Source organism: Triticum dicoccoides, chromosome 4A, assembly GCF_002162155.2.
Source record: "Triticum dicoccoides isolate Atlit2015 ecotype Zavitan chromosome 4A, WEW_v2.0, whole genome shotgun sequence".
In the NCBI taxonomy this organism is placed as follows: domain Eukaryota; kingdom Viridiplantae; phylum Streptophyta; class Magnoliopsida; order Poales; family Poaceae; genus Triticum; species Triticum dicoccoides.
In genome coordinates, this window is record NC_041386.1 from 308,260,217 (window position 1) to 308,279,664 (window position 19,448).

The following is a 19,448-nucleotide window of genomic DNA, read 5'->3' on the forward strand; positions in this document are numbered from 1 at the left end:
AAATCCTACCGAGTGGAGAGCAAACCTCCCACTCGGGGGCTTAGCTACAGCCCAGTGCTCGCCTAAGTGTTTAAAAATCCTACCGAGTGGAGAGCAAACCTCCCACTCAGGGGCTTAGCTGCAGCCCAGCGCTCGCCTAAGTGTTTAAAAATCTTACCGAGTGGAGAGCAAACCTCCCACTCGGGGGCTTAGCTGCAGCCCAGTGCTCGCCTAAGTGTTTAAAAATCCTACCGAGTGGAGAGCAAACCTCCCACTCGGGGGCTTAGCTGCAGCCCAACGCTCGCCTAAGTGTTTAAAAATCCTACCGAGTGGAGAGCAAACCTCTCACTCGGAGGCTTAGCTGCAGCCCAGTGCTCGCCTAAGTACAAGACACAACCCAATCCGCGAGTCGACTGCTACCTTCCCCTTCGGAGCTGTGCCGCAAATACAAGGTTATTCCGAGTGAAGATCAAGATCCATTCGACGAATCAAACCATGAAGATATTCAACGAGAAATCAAGATCAGATAAAGCCTAAAAGGTCCCAGACCTCAGATCAAAGTACTCAAGCCCTCGGCTCGGCGGAGTTTAACGGTTACAAATCCACTCGGCATTCCGAGGCAAATTTAAAGTGAAGCATAAAAGTTTTTCATTCCTCAGGAGGAGGACTGGAAGGGGCGACGAACTCGTCCAAGTCGATCCCGTCTGCAATACGAGTGGCAGCAGCAATAAAAGTCTCCATGAAGTCCTGAAAGTTATGCTTCCTGGTATTGGCAACTTGGATGGCGGCCAGCTTTTCTTCTCGCGCCTCCTTGCAATGGACGCGGACCAGAGACAGAGCGACATCAGCACCACATCTAGCAGAAGATTTCTTCCATTCCGCCACTCGACCCAGGACTTCATTCAGTCGGACCATCAGGGACTCGAGGTCGTTCTAAAGTATCTTTCCAGGCCAGAGTGATGTGTCGATCCGCGACATCGCAACCTTCAGCCGAGCAAGATAATCAACAACGCTGGTAACACGAGACTCTAGTCGGAGCACGTTCATAGCAGCCTCGTCCTTCACGAGAGAATTGGTGGGATCCAAGCCTGGCTCCACTCGACTGGTTTCCTCTTCAAAGCTCTGGCAGAATTCTGCAAACACGATTCAAGAATAAGACAGTGGTCGTACGCGGGCTCGGCAACTACAAGACAGCCGGGTTGGAATAATTACCTTCGAGCATGACAAACAGCTTCTTGGCGAGTCCACCGAGATAAGCCTCCAGATCTTTTACCTTCCCCGCCAGCTCACCCGCCTTGTCGTGCAGAGCCATCTTTTCTTTCTTCAGTCGACTGGCATCTCGATTAGCTGTCTCGAGAGCAGTTTTCAGTCTGGAGTTCTCCTGTTCAAGAGTTCCGACCGAAGCCAGTTTCTCTTCTGCGAGCTTTGTTTTGCTCGAGGCCTCCTTCTGTGCCTCTGCAAGGTCTTGATCCTTCTTCTTCAGAGCTTCCTCCAGTTTATCTGCGGCGCGTCGAGTGGAACCAACATCAAGAATGGACAAAAAAGAAAAGCCACCCGTTAAGAATGGAGAACCTCACCAGCCATACCTTTTGCTTCTTCTTGCACCTTCTTCAAATTCTCCTGAGCAAGCTTCAAGTTAAGATTGAGCTGGATCTGCTGATTCTCCAACTCAGTATAGCGAGCTACAAGTTCGCAAGATTTCTGTAAAAAGAAAAATCAGTCGACAGACGTCCAAGACAAGTTGCTTCCGAGCAACCAAGAGACAATGATGACGTTTCTAAGACTACAGCCGAATCAAGAACATTCGACAGTAGTCTCGGGGACTACACCCAGTGGGTGCACTCAGCGTGCCCCCACTGTAAAAAAAGAAGAAGTCGACTGCCCGTAGTCGACCGGATACAGTCCCATTCGACATGGCCTGACCAGACCGAATGAAGAAATACAGCTACAGCAACACAATATAAAGACTACAGTCGACTGCCCGCAGTCCATCGTAGTCTCGGGGACTACACCCAGTGGGTGCACTTAGCGTGCCCCCACTCATCCAAGAATTGGCAGACACGCCCAGTGGGTGTACAGATACAAAGATCTTCGGAAAAGAGATTCTTCAAACAGCATATCATAACAGACCAAACGTTGAGTCGACTGACCTGGACGTTGCTCTGAAGAGCCGAGCTCGCGTCATAAGCTGCTTGGCTGGCCTCCCGAGCCAACTTCACTTGCTCCATCATGATCCCCGCCTGACGTATAGCCTCTTTTGCAGCAGCCACTTGGTCCTCAAGGACGGGGTATGCGGCAAAAAGCGAAGACGGATCCGCAGTCGACGACGAGGGCCGCGCACTCGCCAGAGGGACGGCGAAGGTCACAGAAGCCCGAGTGGTGTCACCACCATCCCGAGCCAAGGCCTCGGACGCCGGAGCGGATTGGGGGGTCTTGTCAGCCGACGCCCTCTTGTGCCTCCTCACTCTCAATGGACCGTTGTCGTCGTCATCCGAGAGGTCGATAACATGAGGAGGGGCTACAAAGGGAACGTTCAATCGACCAGGGTTGCAATAAATGTTTAGTCGACTCAAAGCGGAACGTCAGTAATCATACCAGGGTTGGAGGTAACAGCATCCTCCATCTCTTGGTCGTCGTCCTTGGCGGAGATCTCAGAAGTAGCAGCACTGCAAGCCTCGAAAGTCAGTCGGTTGGCTCAATGGATCGACCAAGGATCCGTCCATGATCGACAAAGGAAAACAAGTTTTATTATTACCCAGAAATGGTGGGGACGGCCATCTTCATCTTGGGCAGAGCCTTGGGCGGCTTGGACGGCGCTGCGCGCGGGTGCTTGGGAGCCTTTCCAGTCGGCGTAGGAGAAGAGGTCCGAGGGCGTTTCGACGACTGCCCAACAGGAGCAGTCGCACTACCACACTCCCGCGCTGGATCGTGTGTGAGCTTGGATCGCCCCTTCGGGCGGGGGGGTTCAACCTCCTCCTCCTCCTCTTCGCTGGAGTCGACGTCATCGCCTCCCTCTCCTTCACCGTCGGACTCCCACTCGCCTTGATCGTCCCCGCTCTCACCTCCGCTCACCTCCCCTTCCTCAGTTGGCCCCTGTGCCCCATTGGGCGTCGAGTACATCTCAGTAGTCGCCTGAAAAACAATAGACAAGACAAAGGTCAATCGACCAACTCAAAGAAGACCAATGAAGAAAAACAAGATCTCAGTCAGGAGCATAGAGACATACCTAGTCCACGTCGTACGAGTTGTCGAGTGGAATTACCCTCCTGGCTCCTGGGGGGTTGTCCTTGTTTCCTGTGATGCTCGACAGCCACCCCTCCAGCATCTCATCAGTGACCTCCTCCGGGTGGATCCGAGTGGTGTCGTCAAGACCCGAGTACAGCCACATCGGGTGGTCACGAGCCTGGAGCGGTTGGATGCACCTCCGGAGGAAGACTTCCAGCAAATCCATGCCCGTCACGCCCTCACGGACAAGCTCAACCACTCGACCGGCCAGCACTTTGACTTGGGCCCTTTCCTCCGGCGCCACTTTCAGAGAAGCAGGTTTTTCAGCTCGGTCGAGTGAGAAAGGGGGGAGACCAGTCGACTGTCCTGGGGTCGCCTGGTCTTGACAGTAGAACCAGGTCGCCTGCCAGCCACGGACCGACTCCGGGAAAGTGATAGATGGAAAACAACTCTTTCCCCTCGTCTGGATCGCCAGGCCCCCGCACAGCTGGATCACCTGCGTCCTTTCATCACTCGACTTGGCCTTCTTGACCGATTGAGAACGACAGGTAAAGATGTGCTTGAAGAGACCCCAATGGGGGCGGCAACCCAAGAAACCCTCACACATGGAAATGAAAGCAGCAAGGTATACGATGGAGTTGGGAGTGAAGTGGTGAAGCTGCGCTCCAAAGAAGTTCAGGAAGCTCCGGAAAAAAGGATGGGGCGGCAAAGAAAACCCGCGGTCGACATGGGTGGCTAGGAACACGCACTCACCGTCGCGGGGCTGAGGTTCGATCTCTCTCCCCGGGAGATGCGCGGCTTCGTGGGGAATGACCCCCCCCCCCTCGACCATGTCGTCGAGATCTTCTTGCCGGATCACCGACGGCATCCAGTCGCCTTGGACCAGCCTCGGGGCAGAGCAGACCTTGAGGAGGATCTGCCCCGCGCGGACCTCTTCCCTTTCCCCTGCGCTGCCGCCTTCTTCGCGCGCTCCAGGGCGGATGTCTTGTCCTTCGCCATCGTCGCCGGCAAATCTTGCACGGACCCGCGACGCTAGGGTGAGAACGGAGGTGGCAGAGGAACTCACGAAGGGAGAGAGGAAGAAGGAAGCGCACTGTTTGGAAACCCCGAGCCAACAACTTATAAGGGGCCGCTCCCGAGTGGCTGACTGGTAGGCCCAGGCTATCCAGTCAAATCCCGCAACAGACGCGCGCGCAGTACGTGGCGAAAAAGGCGACGCGAGGATCGAGGAGCTTCCACTTTATCCCTTCCGATTACTGCGGCCGCTCCCGTCCCGCGCGCTTCTCGAAATCTGAATCCCGCGACACCCGCGGGCCGCAGAACAACTTGCTAAAACAGAAGACCCCGCTCGCGCCAACACTCGGTATGTCACACATAAAGAAATTCGCTCGACGAAAGGCCTGGAATGGAGCAAGGCGACTGAAAGAGGTTGATGATGTCATCCGTGACGGTTGGCCCAAGACGAGGCGCTCACGTAGCCCAAAGAACCGGTCGGAAAGATCTCCAACTCTTTCCCCACTCTAACCTCGATCCATTCGGGGGCTAATGATGAAGCCATGTACCTCGGGTAGGGGCACGGGCCTGTCCAAAGAGCCCTACCCTGGGACATCCCTCGGAGAAGTCACCTTTCAATCGACTTGAAGGTATCCCACTCGACGGGTTCAAGACACTCGACCATGAAGCCAACCACTCGACCATGAAGCCAACCACTCGACTGCCAGGAGACCTAGAGTCACTCCGCAGGCAAACGGTCGGCTATTAAGTAGTCTTTATGGTCATTATCACACTTTATTAAGGGCGTTACCGGTAACGCCCAACCTTAAATGTACCTTAAACCCTGCATTACTGAGGGCAGGAGGGGGCCGGCGAACTCTATATAAGCCACCCCCTCCTCAGTATGAAGGGTTCACACCCCTGTTATTCACACGCCAGTAATCCAGTCGACCGCCTCCGGGCACCGAGACGTAGGGCTGTTACTTCCTCCGCGAAGGGCCTGAACTCGTACATCTTGGTGTGTTTACAACTTCCCAATAGCTGAGATCTAGCTTCTCCATACATACCCCCCTACATTACTGTCAGAGTTAGAACCACGACAGATCGAGCGTGTTGGGTTATGTGGTGCACCCCTGCAGGGAAGTTAATCTATTCGAATAGCCGTGATCTTCGGTAACAGGACGACTTGGAGTTGTACCTTGACCTTATGACAACTAGAACCAGATACTTAATAAAACACACCTTTCCAAGTGCCAGATACAACCCGGTGGTTGCTCTCTAACAGGGCGACAAGGAGAGAACCGCCGGGTAGGATTATGCTACACGATGCTACTTGGTGAACTTACCATCTACTCTCCTCTACATGCTGCAAGATGGAGGTGGCCGGAAGCGTAGTCTTCTAAAGACTAGCTATCCCCCTCTTATTCCGGCATTCTATAGTTCAGTCCACATATGATACCCTTATTCTATTTGATACCAATGCATAGATATGTAGTGTAGCTCCTTACTTGCGAGTACTTTGGATGAGTACTCATGGTTGCTTTGCTCCCTCTTTTTCCCCTTTCTATACCCGATTACTGCGACCAAACGATGGAGCCCAGGAGCCAGACGCCACTGTCAATGACGACTACTACTACTCGGGAGGTGCCTACTACTACGTGCAGCCCGCTGACGACGACCAGGAGTAGTTTAGGAGGATCCCAGGCAGGAGGTCTGCGCCTCTTTCGATCTGTATCCCAGTTTGTGCTAGCCTTCTTAAGGCAAACTTGTTTACTTATGTATGTACTCAGATATTGTTGCTTACGCTGACTCGTCTATGATCGAGCTCTTGTATTCGAGCCCTCGAGGCCTCTGGCTTGTAATATGATACTTGTATGACTTATTTTATTTGTAGAGTTATGTTGTGATGTCTTTCCGTGAGTCCCTGATCTTAATCATACACGTTTGCGTGTATGATTAGTGTACGATTGAATCGGGGGCGTCACAACATGATATGTCTCGCACATCAGCTATAGGAGCATGGCAGTGCTACAGGGAGCTCGTGGTCGAGCTGGCGACCACCCTGCAGCAGACAAACACGGTGTCTATGTGCGTGGCCAGGCTGACGGTCTCCTAAAGAAGGTTCATGGAAATTGCAATGGTTGGTGGAAGGGGATGATGAACAATGGATGTGCGTCACATGTTGCCGAGCTATAGGCTGTAGCACCGGGCGGTGTGCAGAACAGGTGGAACCTGGATCGGCAGTCGTCGAAAAGGGCAATGTGGCTGCACTGGCGAAGGAGCTTGACAGGGAGGCGGTGACGGCACGCAAGGTAGCAGCCCGTGGTCAAAGGTGCAGGAGCTTCGCATGCTCTGGGGCGAGTTGACCTTAGCAAGTGAAGCGAATAAGCCGTGTTGTGAGCAGTGGTGCATAAAAACTTGAGAACTTGATTGACAACAAACGATCAATGGAAAATTGTTCGTGCACAACTTACAAACACGCCACAATTTCATGCACGAGTGGTGCTTTTCTACTTCCAAACACTTAAGTTCTAGTATTTGTTATTGGATTAACTCACGTTCTTAACAACCAAAAGGAGGACAATGGAAATACTTGGAGTCAGAGCAAAGCTACTGAAGCACATTGCAGTTTAGGTGTTGCGTTTTGGTCGATGAAACATGAAAACCAAAAGGAGGACACTGAAAATTCTTGGAGTCAGAGCAAAGCTACTGAAGCACATTGCAGTTTAGGTGTTGTGTTTTGGTCGATGAAACATGGAAACTGTACATGGCTTGGGTTATTTAGTACTACACTCGCAAGTGTCTTTTTTCATCACAAAGAATGTCCTGAGGCAGCAAATGACTCGAGACCGATAGCGTCCTTAGAACAGTTCAAAAGTCCACAAAATGTTTTGTAAATAGTCTGTAAAATATAGTTCAGCCAGTACAAAACACTACTTGGATATTCAAGCAAGATAACTACAAATTGTTTTCATAAATTTACTGCTTACACCTCTATCACAAGCCCAATGAGGCAGTATCATATAGCTTACTTTCAAAAGGGAGAGCATTGAGTCATTTTGGACGTACTCGCATGGAAAGATTCTGAGACCAAATGGATCAACCTGGTGGAGATGACTTTTGATTCATCAACGGTTCACCAATTGGATTAACCTGGTGGAAATAACTTCTGATCATCCTTTTTTATTTGTCCTAGCAATAAGCATATCAACTCTGGACCATTCCGAATAAAGCAATGTAATTCATTCTGAATTAAATTAAACATCAAGCCAGTTGTCATAAATTCAAAATTCTAAAATGTTTTCCCGTTGCAACGCATAGACATATGTGCTAGTATACACTTAAGTGGCTTGCCATCCTCCAGCAGACCTAATCTGGCAAGAGCTTGAAATGTGGACTAGGGCCGGGGCCACCGGAGTAGCTACGTTTTGTGAGTAGTTGGCTAGGGTTTGTGAGTGAAGACTATGATAGGCTGGTGTGTCATGCCTACCTAGCGAAAATGTAATCTCTTGTAAATATTTTTCTTCCTTCTATAAAGTTAAGGTTCGTCTTTGGCGTACCCTTGAAAAAAAAAGCGTCCATCCAACAGCTTTCTATTCTTGCACCGTAGATTCAGATTCTATCCTGGTCGTTCCCGTTTACTTGTTGCAGGTTTAAACCTCTGTAATCCATAGATCGACGTGGGTTGACAGAAACAAAAAGGTTAATTGATAACAGTAGCAAATCTTGGTACCGCTAGTTTTTCGCTGCTCTGCGGTACCACGCCCGGTGCATGCGCTGCTGAAGGAGCTGTGTCTCCCCGCGGACGTTAGGATTCTGTGCGCACGCTATCTTAGATTTTTCCCGTTAATCTTTCACCATTTCTTTTTTTTTGACAGTAATCTTTCAGCAATTCGTTACGTCATATTCTCACTTGTAGGGTGCTGATACGAGTTATTTCAGCAATTCAGCAATTTGGTTTGGTTTGATTATTATTCTTGAAGATATTCGGTGAGAAGGTATGGAACCGCGCGGCAAGGGATGCATGATATTTCCACAGCAAGAATCTTAAAAAATAAATTGCTCACCAAAATTTATTGATTCCTTCATTTGACCTACACTATATAAGGGGTGGCTACGTAAATGGTACAGGTAATGGATTCTCAAAAACAAAACTAAATCTGAAAGAAAAATACTTTGTGCAGACAAACAGTTCACCAATTGCCTACAGGCACCAGATAATCCATCAAACACTTCACCTTTTTCTTGCCCCTCAGTTTCCGAAATGCACCCGATTCAATCTGCCGAATCCTCTCCCTGCTGACACCCATGATGTTGCCAATCTCCTGCAAAGTTCTTATCCTACCATCATCGATTCCAAACCTAAGCTTGACGACTTGTCTCTCACGTGGGCTCAGAGTATCCAGTGCCTGATGCACATCTTTCTTCATTGACATTCTATTCAGCATTTCTTCAGCTGTCTCGGCGCTGGGATCAGCTGTGACCTCCTGAAAATGGGAGCACGTTCTTGTTTAAGTTCTATATACAGCAAGCGCTGGTGAGATACAAAATACAAATGAGACAGCACCTGGTAAGTCATGTCTGTGCTTCCAATTTTGCTATCAAGGGATACACTATACTTCGGGAGGTTCACTGCTGCTTCGACACGTTTGACTGGCATACCAGTGTCCACTGCTATTTCCTCATTAGAGGGTCGCCTTTTAAGTTTACGGCGAAGTCGTTTTGTGCACTCCTTCACACGATAACTTGCCTCAACCATGTGAGCCTGGTAATCAGAATAAACCAGTTTAAGAAATATACCAGCTAAGAGAACCAGCATTGAGAAAATACAGGTTTCAAATACAAATTGGCATTCATTCCTACCGTCTGTAAGATCCATGCCTACTGTCTGGTAAGTTGAAGCTGTTAGAATAAATCCAAGGCATACCGTCGATCATCCGAGGACCAAGCAATCACATGAGCACGACACCGTCATTTGTTAACGAGGTTCACCGATATGGCTACATCCCCAGGGCCTGACTACGAGCGCTCCTTCCCGTGACACTGTCACAATACCGCACACCGGCCACCTGGGCGCCGGCACACGCCGCCGGCTCCCCTTTGCATGCCTGTGCTATTATGTTGGTATAGGTTACATCGTGTGTCTATCCCCGCTATATATGAGAGGCCTAGGATACAAGTGTCCTATTAAGACAGGACTCCATATCCTATCTAAACACAATACAACTCAGAGTCTAACTGTAACCTATGTTGTACACAATATTCGACACAACTCTAACAAACTCCACCTTGGCGAATATTCTCCACCACCTTGAATTCGTCCTTGCGTCAAACTTTCATGTATATTGGACTTGAGCTTATCCCATGAGTACCGCTGCTACTCCAAAGACTCCATATGACTCCACCTGCAACTTGTAGTCCCTTCTTTTCTTGACCACAGTCAACATTCGAGCAAAATTAAGTTCCTTATTACTCTAGTTTGCGCTCCAACTTCCAGAGTATTCATCCACGGCATCACACACTGATCACTGACCTACGTGAAAATGAACAACTCACATATTGGATGTCACACGTAAGAGCTACCTGAACCCAACATCACTGCTCCTTTCTTGACCGCTTGTCTAAAACTTGAAGGAATTTCACCATTGTTTGTAGTCATCCCGAGTCAAATTCGTAGTTGCCTCACCAATGTATGACCACCAGAGCCCTGGCCCGTCTCCATGCCCCGTGCGCGTCGCACGCCTCGCCGTTATTACCGCGTCGAGCCTCCGCTGTCCCGGTCGAGTCTCAAAGGGTCGTGAACCCGCACCACTCAACCCCTACTGCAGAGCACCACCGATCATCACCGATGACGAGTTTCACGCTTCCATCAGACCATTGGGCTCCAGTCCGAATTACGCGTCCCTCGCTTTTTCCCAGCTGAATAGGCTTCGATTCTCTGGATCCTTACACCGTAGCCCCTCAATCCAACTGCACCTTCAACATGACTCCATGGTAGATGATCAGTCCACCCGCGTGCCCTGTCGACTTCAAGCTCTCATGTGCACCGTCTTGAATCAACCCCGCGCCATAACCTTGTCGAAGCCACACAAGCCTTCAGGCCTGCGTCACGTGTTTCCACGCCCAGAAGTCGGTCACCATCAGCATCACGCTTCTATGTCGTCGTTGCCGATCTCAACCACCGTCTTCTGTACCAACCGACCTGCGTCGATCCGTCAGACTATCTAGTCCAACCAAGCCGAACTTCACCGACTGCATGACACGCTCGAGGCTCCCAAATCATCTTCCGCGAATTTCGATCCATCACCTAATAATTCCATCTTAGCTGACATGACTTCCTGCAACGCCTTCAAGCATCCTCATTGTGCCAACAAATCTTTCACCCTTGTCTGCCATAACCCAAGGTTTTTAGTTCCGTTGAACTTCTCCACCTCAAACCCGATGCCCGATGGCATCATGACGTTGTGAAAAATTAACCGAGCTTCCACTACAATGCCCGAAGTACACGAGCAAAACCTGATGAGGTACACCCCCATGTACTAGTAGCAATCCACCAAAATTTTGGCCTTCACGTGATCTGCTCCCTTGACTCAACTCTTGACGCTAGTGCTGCTCTTTTGTCAAATCCGTATGCAAGTAGTACTCCGATGGATATGTATCGCTTACTGATTTGCCTGCCTCCGCGTCATATACGAAGACTAAGTCTCCTACCTTTTTGTCCAAAACAAATCCGGCTAACTTGCTGCATCCGATTGCACCGAGAGAACCGCCGAACCTGCCGCTGCCTCCCACATACGCACGCCCGCGTTGGGCTCTGCCGGCCCGCCTCCAGCCGCCCCGTGCTGGACCGCACCTTGGCCCAACTGCGTTGCCGCACATGCTACTGCTGCAGTCTGCAGATCACCTGTCAATCTCGTCGGACTCCGAATCCAACCAAACGCTGCTCCACGCAATTGTGTTGCCGCGCCGTATTTTCCGATTCCATCGCCGACGCCTGATCCTTCTGCAGTATCTCCATCTCTTCTAGATTAACCAGACAATCACCTCGTAACCTAGCTCATGATACCACTTGTTAGAATAAATCCGAGGCATACCGTCGATCATCCAAGGACCAAGCAATCACATGAGCACGACACCGTCATTTGTTAACGAGGTTCACTGATATGGCTACATCCCCGGGGCCTGACTACGGGCGCTCCTCCCCGTGACACTGTCACAATACCACAAACCGGCCACCCGGGCGCCGGCACACGCCGCCGGCTCCCACTTGCGTTCCTGTGCTATTATGTTGGTATAGGTTACATTGTGTGTCTACCCCGCTATATATGAGAGGCCTAGGATACATGTGTCCTATTAAGACACGACTCCATATCTTATCTAAACACAATACAACTCAGAGTCCAACTGTAACCTATCTTGTACACAATATTCGACACAACTCCAACAGAAGCAAATGAACTGAGACGGTCTCAGAGAATCAAACATAAATCGTAGTTAACCGGAATCATCAATTAACAGAGAAAGTCAACAGGAGTAATATTGCAGTAATGTGCAATGTCTTTTCACTATATGAAAGGAAAGAAGACAACACTAACTACCAAAAGTACCAAAGACGTCTGACCCAAGTAATACCCGTAATCATCATATGAATCATTCTTTCTCCTGCTCCCATGACCTAGGCGACAGGCGGTAGCCAGTCTACCCTACTCCCCGGTGAGACCGAGGGGCCCCTCTCCCTCTGTGCTCAAGCGCCGGGGGAGGGGGGGCAGGGACTCTAGGGCTTTGGTCCGGTGGTGTTACGAAGAAAAATAGGGTTTGTCTCCGATCGGAGATGACGAGACGATGGCATCATTGTCAGCATGGATAAGGTCTCTACGCCTCGCCATCATTCCAGCGATTCTTCTTTGTGGCATGTGGGAGAGTAGAACCAGATCTGCTTCTTTTGCTTTTCTTCTGCAGTTTTGTCTCGGTCGTGCTGTCCTGCGGAGTGGAGAACGTAGTTGTGCATCTCGGTCCTCCAGCTCCAGTTCTGACCGACAAAGATTGGCTAGCCTTGGCCTCAGCAGGGAGCGTGTGAGATTTGTGTTCCCCGACTCTATGGCCGGGGCCTGTGGCATTCTACAGGCCCTTTCCGGTGTGTTCTTCTCCGGGTCGGCGATTTGCTGCGCAGATCACGGCCGCCGGCGTCTTCTAGTCTACACCAACGACTTCCTGGCGTTGCTTATACAAGCTTGTGGGCTTCAACAAGTTTGCGCCATTGAGACAGAAGCCCAGAGGCGGCAACGAACTTTGCTTAAGGCGCACGGCCGATGGATGCAGGAGGAAGAATTGGCAACCCCAGGGACCTGGATGGATATTCCAATTTCTGTAAAGGTGTTTTTGTAAGGGTCTGCTCAACTTAATATGTGGCCTTTGGCCTTTCCGGAAAAAAAAAACTATCAACTGTACCATGTGTCTCATTGCACCAAGAAACTAGCATCAATGCGTTATGCTACAAAATTATCTCGCATATGCACATAGACTAGCAGTGTCACCAATTTGAATGGGTTCACTCGTACTGCAGAATCTCAGAAATTGTCTAACTTAATTCAGCTTGCACTCATGCATGATAGTAATATTAGGCACCAAGTCACAATCAGTATGACCACAGCAGCCAGCAGGTGGGTACACAGAATAGTGCAACAAACATAGAATAACTAAAAGGACAAGGATGGCCAACATACTGGTAAGCGAAATATCTGGGTTTGCTCAGAGACAGATTTTCGCATTGCTTGTTTGATCCACCAGTGAGAATATGTAGAGAACCGAAAACCCTTTGATGCATCAAACTTTTCAGCACCTCTTATAAGGCCCTGCATTCCTTCCTGTAATGAAGACCTAGAAATAAAATATCCATGCTAAATACAGCATAGAAGTAACCATACTTATTAACCACAACAGCTAAAGAAAAGTCCATGTACCTGAATAAGATCATAAAGCTCCAACCCTGGACCTTCAAATTCTCTGGCAATAGAGATTACAAGTCGCACATTAGATGTTACCATTCTGTTTTTGCAATGAATACCATGATCAAGACGTTTCCGCAAAGTGTTCTCATCAGTTCCAGCTGCAGCTGCCCACTGTGGGAACGTTGGTTGACCACCATTGTACTCTGCAAGCTCACCTTGAATTGCCTCCAGCTTCAAGAGATCCTGCACCAATTCAAGGTAATCTTGCATATTTAGCTCCAAAACTGGCTCTAAATGAAAAGAACAATACTACATCCATGTAAGCACTCCATCTCACTAGGATTTCGATTACTAGGTCCAGCAATATCTCGAGTACAAGCAACGCGGCATTGGTGTTCGTCGAGCTCTCGCCTAAACCCACGCCTCTCTCCTTTCCTCTCGGTTTCTGGCCAGCAGTTTCACCACCGCCACCTACTCTCCAGCGCACACACGCACTTAGTTCACCAGGTTGTGCACCAGTTCAGATGGTGCGTCGCTCCATTCAACGAGAACTTAAACAAGAGAATCGGCACTGCGGCAAAGAACTCATTGCTGGAGCACCTTCCCAGGGACCAGCAAATGAGCATCAGGTGAAGGCAACTGAGGTAATACTTGATAGTCCGGCTTTAGAACCTTGTGGAGCAAAGAAACCTGAAAACAGGAGAAACTTTGGTTGACGCTGGCAGGGCTAGCCAATAGGCCACTTCGCTGACGCTCTCGAGCACCTCGAAGGGACCAAAGAACTTGAAAACCAATTTGTAATTTGCTTGGGGAGCGACAGAGGCCTGAATATAGGGTTGGAGCTTCAAGAAGACCTCATCACCAACAGCAAAAAATCTATCAATGTGATGTTTGTTGGCCTGGCTCTTCATCCGCTGCTATGCGCACAAGAGGTGCTGACCAACCGAGTCCATAATGAGGAGGAAATGTTCAAGCCACTGCTGAAGATCAGGAATAACAATGGTGTCATCAGGACGAATGCTGAAGTGTCACAGATGATGCCCATAGATGACCTCAAAGGGGGTTTTGCCAATTGCAGGGTGCAATTGCTATTTTACCAGAATTCACAAAGAGGGAGCGACTGAGACCAACCAACGAGTTGGATGGGTACTGACACAACAACGGAGATAACCCTCCACCTGTTGATTTACACACTATGTTTGTCCATCTGATTAGAGGTGGCGAGGCAGGATCATACGTAGCAGGTGCGAGTGCATTGAAACAACTCTTTCCAAAAGGCAGTGGTAAAGATGCGATCACGTTCAGAGACAATAGGAGAGGTAGCATACAATTTGTAAATCATGTCGAGAAAGGCATCAGCGAGAGGTAGAGCAGTAAAAGGGTGATGCAAGGAAATAAAATGGCCGTATTTGGACAGCTTGTCAATAACAATCAGGATATAATCGAAACAACCCAAAGCTGGCAACCTTCAATGAAGTCCATAGTTGGGTCGTGCCCATGTACGTGAACCTATAGGGTCACGCACTTAAGGGGGCAGAAACCCACTCAGATGGGATCCGGGTGGACCATTCGGACTCAGGTTAGTCCACAAGGGCAAGGGGAAGACTGCCAACTCTGGCGAGGGCCCATCATCACACTCTGGCGGGGGTGGTTCAGCCCCTCGCCCTGCTGCTCCCGCACCGGCGCCCTGGACCGGCATGGTCCACGCTTGGCCCATGCCCTGGCGGCCCCGTGCTCCTGGTGCAGGCATCCTCATCCCGTGCCCCGGGAGCTCCACTCTGTTCCCCAGCATGGCAGTGCACCATGGGGTCCTCCACCGGCGCTCGGCTCGGCTCCACCTGTTGTCTGGCACACCTGCCGTGCTCCTGCCCACCCCCTCTATGGTGCGGTGGCTGGCGGATCCCCCAATGCCACCCCTCCGACTTGGGACCAGACAGCCCTCATCCACGCCTTGAACAATATGAGAGTGCAGCAAGGTCAGGCTTCCTCGCCAAGCACGGAGTGGTACCTCGATAATGGAGCTTCCACTCACATGGCGTCCTTGTCTGGTATACTCTCTTCCTGTCATCCTTGCTACTCTTCCCGCATTGTAGTTGGCAATCGTTCCTCGCTAGCAGTCACACACACTGGCTACCACAACATCCCGACAACAACCAACCAACGCCCTCTCCCTTCATAATGTTCTAGTCTCACCTAATCTAATAAAAAATTCATACCAGCCAAAGCCCCAGCTCATGGCAACCCCATTAATGTTGAATTTGATGATCATGGACTCTCTGTTAAGGATCAAAGAATGAAGCTGGTGACCCTCCTCCTGACGATCTTTACCCACTGGAACCCACGACCGAGCCTCAAGTCATCACACCCTCACCACCGTCTCCCGCAACACCTGGCATCGTCGACTCGGGCACCCTGTCGATGATACCCTCGATCAAAACCTCCGACGCTCATCTCTCGCCATCACCGAGAGCTCCTGCCCGACATGCCACGCATGTCAATTAGGGAAGAGTGTTAGGTTACCTTTTAGTTCATCGGATCATGTCTCTTATTTTCAGTTTCAGCTCTCCGGTTTTCAATACTACACACTGTTGCTTCGCGCCAATGGCATGTACACCAAATGGACATCAACAATGCGTTGCTACATAGACATCTCTCCGAGCGCGTCTACTTCCAACAGCCGTCCGCCTTCGTCGACGACACCCACCCCGACCATGTCTGCCTCCTCGACAAGTCTCTAGGCCTAAAATAAGCGCCACATGCCTGGTTTGCTCAGTTCGCCGCGTTCATCCGCAACATCGGCTCACAGTCAGATCCCTCGATGTTTGTCTTGCACAATAGCTCAGGAACCGCCTATCTTCTACTCTACGTCGACGACATATTCCTCGCTGCCTCTACTACAACTCTTCTTCACCATCTCCAATAACAGTTGTTCACCGAAATCTCGATGAAGGATGTCAGGCCACTACACTACTTCCTCGGCATTGCCATGACGAGAACCAAAGCCGGCTTCTTCCTGTCCCAGCACACCTACCGCCGAGGTGCTTCTGGACCATGCCAACATGCAGGACTGCAAGCATGTGTCCACGTCGGTCTGACACACAATCCAAGCTCTCGGCATCTGACGGCGCCCCAGTACAGACGCCTCCAAGTACCGCACCCTCCAATACACGACAATGAAGCGCCCCGACATAGCCTATGTCGTCCAGCAATGTTGCCTCGTCATGCACGACCCTCGCGCCGCTCACCTTGCTCTCGTGAAGCGGATCGTGCGCTATCTACGCGGGACAACCGCTCATGGTCTGCATCTACACCGCTCGGCATCCTTCGACCTGGTGGCCTACTTCGACGCGGACTGGACCGGCTGCCCGAACACACGACGATCCACCTTCGGCACGTCATGTTCCTCAGCGACTCCCTGGTATCCTGGTCCAGCAAACACCAGGCCACGGTCTGCCTTTCAAGCGCAGAGGCAGAATACCGCGTTGTCGCAAATACGGTGGCCGAGTGTTGCTGGCTCAGACAACTTCTCGGCAAACTTCACGTTCCCCTGCCCAACGCCACCTTCGTCTTCTGCGATAGCATTTCCTTGGTGTATATAGCTGCAAATCCCATCAATCACCGACGGTCGAAGCACGTCGAGTTCGACATACACTTCGTCCAGGAAGAGGTAGCCCTAGGCAAGCTCCGCGTGCTGCATGTCCTATGAAGCAGCAATTCGACAACGTCCTAACAATGGGTCTTCCAATGCTGGCGTTTCAGGATTTCCGGTCCAGCTTGTGCATCCGGCTACCGGATGGTTCAGCTGCGGCAGGGTGTTAGCAATCCTCCCTCCCTCCCTCTCTCACTCTCACTGTTGCACATGTACTATATATCTTGAATAGATGAGCAGCACCCAAGGTGCACTGTGTTCTCTCGTCACATGTCTCCAATCTTCAGTGTGTGCTTTCAGAGTTACAGTAGTGATTTCTTCACGATGGGCCAGACTAGAGCACAAAACGGTTTTTCCTCTCCAAGCTCAGTGTTGTTGATTCACCATGAGTATGGGAGTGGTGTTACAGTTGTATATATTAGCCGTGTAATAGTCCCCATTATATAAGGGATTTTCTGCATGTTGTATCACACATATATTTGTATACATACTGGCGTATGGCCTCATAGGAATACAAGTTGCTATTTCCCTAGCAACAAATCCAATAGTTCATACAAATTAATTGTAAAATGGTAGCCTCACCTGAATACCATTCGAGAGCTCAACCTCTTCCTTTGCTGTAAGAAGTTTTCGGCCAGTCATCTTCCACAAGGAACCTAAAGGATTCATGGTCGATGGACCCTTGGATCGCTTCTTCTTCGATGATGTTGCTAGTTTTGGGGAACTACGGACTATTGTAGCTGCCTTTATTGTTGCTCTTGTTCTCCGAGCTCTTCTCTCCAATTGACGTGCAGACTTAACAGCTATGTTATCAGCGTCCTGTGTATGATCTAGTTCTGCTTCATCACTCAGAACGCCATATGGTTCTAAGACCCCCGATAGAACACCATCACTATATTCATTTGCCCTGCTCGATAACATTTCTGTGCGAAGGATTTCTTTCGCCAAGTAATTTTCCACTTCCCCTTTTTTTCTGAACACGGGCTGGGAACTACTCTTCTGTACCATGTGAACAACTTCTTGGGCAGCTTCAGCTGCTGCTCTTGCAAGGGCAACTGCCTCTGCAGCTGCAGCAGTTACAACAGCCTCTTTGTTCAGAACTGTTTCTGATGCCAGAGTTGACTCAAAATTTCTCTGTTGAAATTTTTACAAAATAAACGAATGAAAAGCATGATCTGACATAACTAGTAAGAGTTGCTAATGCTACAAGTCCTATAATTAGTACCAGATTGCGGTATTTGAAAGTAAATTAACGATCCTGGCAGTGGAAGTAGCTACAGACGCATGCATACGTAATGTGAAATACTCCCTCCGTCCCATAATATAAGACGTTTTTACAAGCTAACATATCTTGCAAAAACGTCTTACATTGTGGGACGGAGGTAGTACGATCTACCTGTAGTGATATAATATGCTATTTCAAATCAAATTCCACCTAGAGTATCATTAGTCCATGTCCATCACATTTGTTGACCATAATAGGCCAACTGATTAGCTCCACTCAGAAACAACTTAGTGTAAGAGAACAACAACATTCGGCCAATCACGCCCACTCCTAGCTCAACCAAACCTTCTTTAGCAGTTGAATGTAAAACGCAATGCAAAAAATAACCGAGCAGACTACGTCACCTGGAGAACCGGCGCCGAGTCCGGAGACGAGTAAACGAGGTGGAGCGGCCCACCAGCCGCGTGGTCAGCATCGACGACTGCTGCAACAGCAGAAGTGACAGCGCACTGGACACGGAAGGGGCGGCGGCCGGAGCACCTGCCTGAGTTGGAGGATGAGGACGACGAGGAAGGGTGCCGGTACGCGTGGGTGGTGGAGAACGAAGACGGGGCCCACTTGAAGTGCGGCGCCAGACACGCCATTGTGGAGCCCGGGCTGATCGAGAGGCTCACCTCGGGTCGGTGATCTCCATTGGCGCGGTAGGGAGGAAGCGGGGGGACGGAGGTGGAGAGACAAGGCGACGGCGCGGATGGATTCTGGGATTTGTTTGGTCTCTCCGGATAAGGGCAAAGTGATCAGCTCGGCTGAGGCGCGCTCCACGATACACAGAGGCTGTCCAAACTTAGTTTCTGCAAAAAAGCAAACTCTAAATTATTATTATTATTGAAATTCCTAAAAAAATTCACAGGATTTTTTTTCTCGAATACACACGAGTGTGCATATCATATATTAAAGAAGAAGGTCAAAAGAATGCCTTCATCATAGTTACAAATGATTTAAGTAACTCTACTCTTCACGTCTATCCCACCTCGCTACCCGACTAAAGAAGGGGTTAACATCCCCTTTTAGTAGGCCTACCGATAACCACACTAAGCCCTCAAGCCTAATTTTACATAGCAACACCCTAGACGAGGGTTGGGCACCGTCAATGGCATCAGGATTTCAATGATGCAAAAGTACATCAGTTGTTCAATAAAACCATTTTTAAGGTATTTGGATCAAATTAATGTGTTCTTCAAATTAATCCAGTTTGTGAGCTAGTTCAAATTCATGTGTGCTTCAAATTAATTCAGTTTATGAGTTAGTTCAGATCTAGAGATCGGGGTACCTTACAATTGATACCAAAGACAACAAGTTCTAAAGATTCTGCGACACTGTCATGGTACTGGATGGCATGAACAAAGGCGAGCAGAAGCCATGGAGAAGT

General features: G+C 49.7%; 1 protein-coding gene across 1 annotated transcript; it reads right to left on the reverse strand.

Annotated features, from left to right (window-relative positions):
* Positions 1-8,227: 8,227 nt before the first annotated feature.
* On the reverse strand, positions 8,228-18,813 carry LOC119285833 (RNA polymerase sigma factor sigB-like). Its single transcript, XM_037565163.1, has 6 exons — positions 18,424-18,813; positions 17,377-17,928; positions 13,158-13,388; positions 12,921-13,061; positions 8,765-8,962; positions 8,228-8,684 (listed from the first exon to the last, which is right to left on the reverse strand). Exons 1-6 carry the CDS (start codon positions 18,661-18,663, stop codon positions 8,391-8,393), a joined length of 1,656 nt encoding a protein of 551 aa, XP_037421060.1. The 5' UTR covers positions 18,664-18,813; the 3' UTR covers positions 8,228-8,390.
* Between the last annotated feature and the right edge of the window lie 635 nt (positions 18,814-19,448).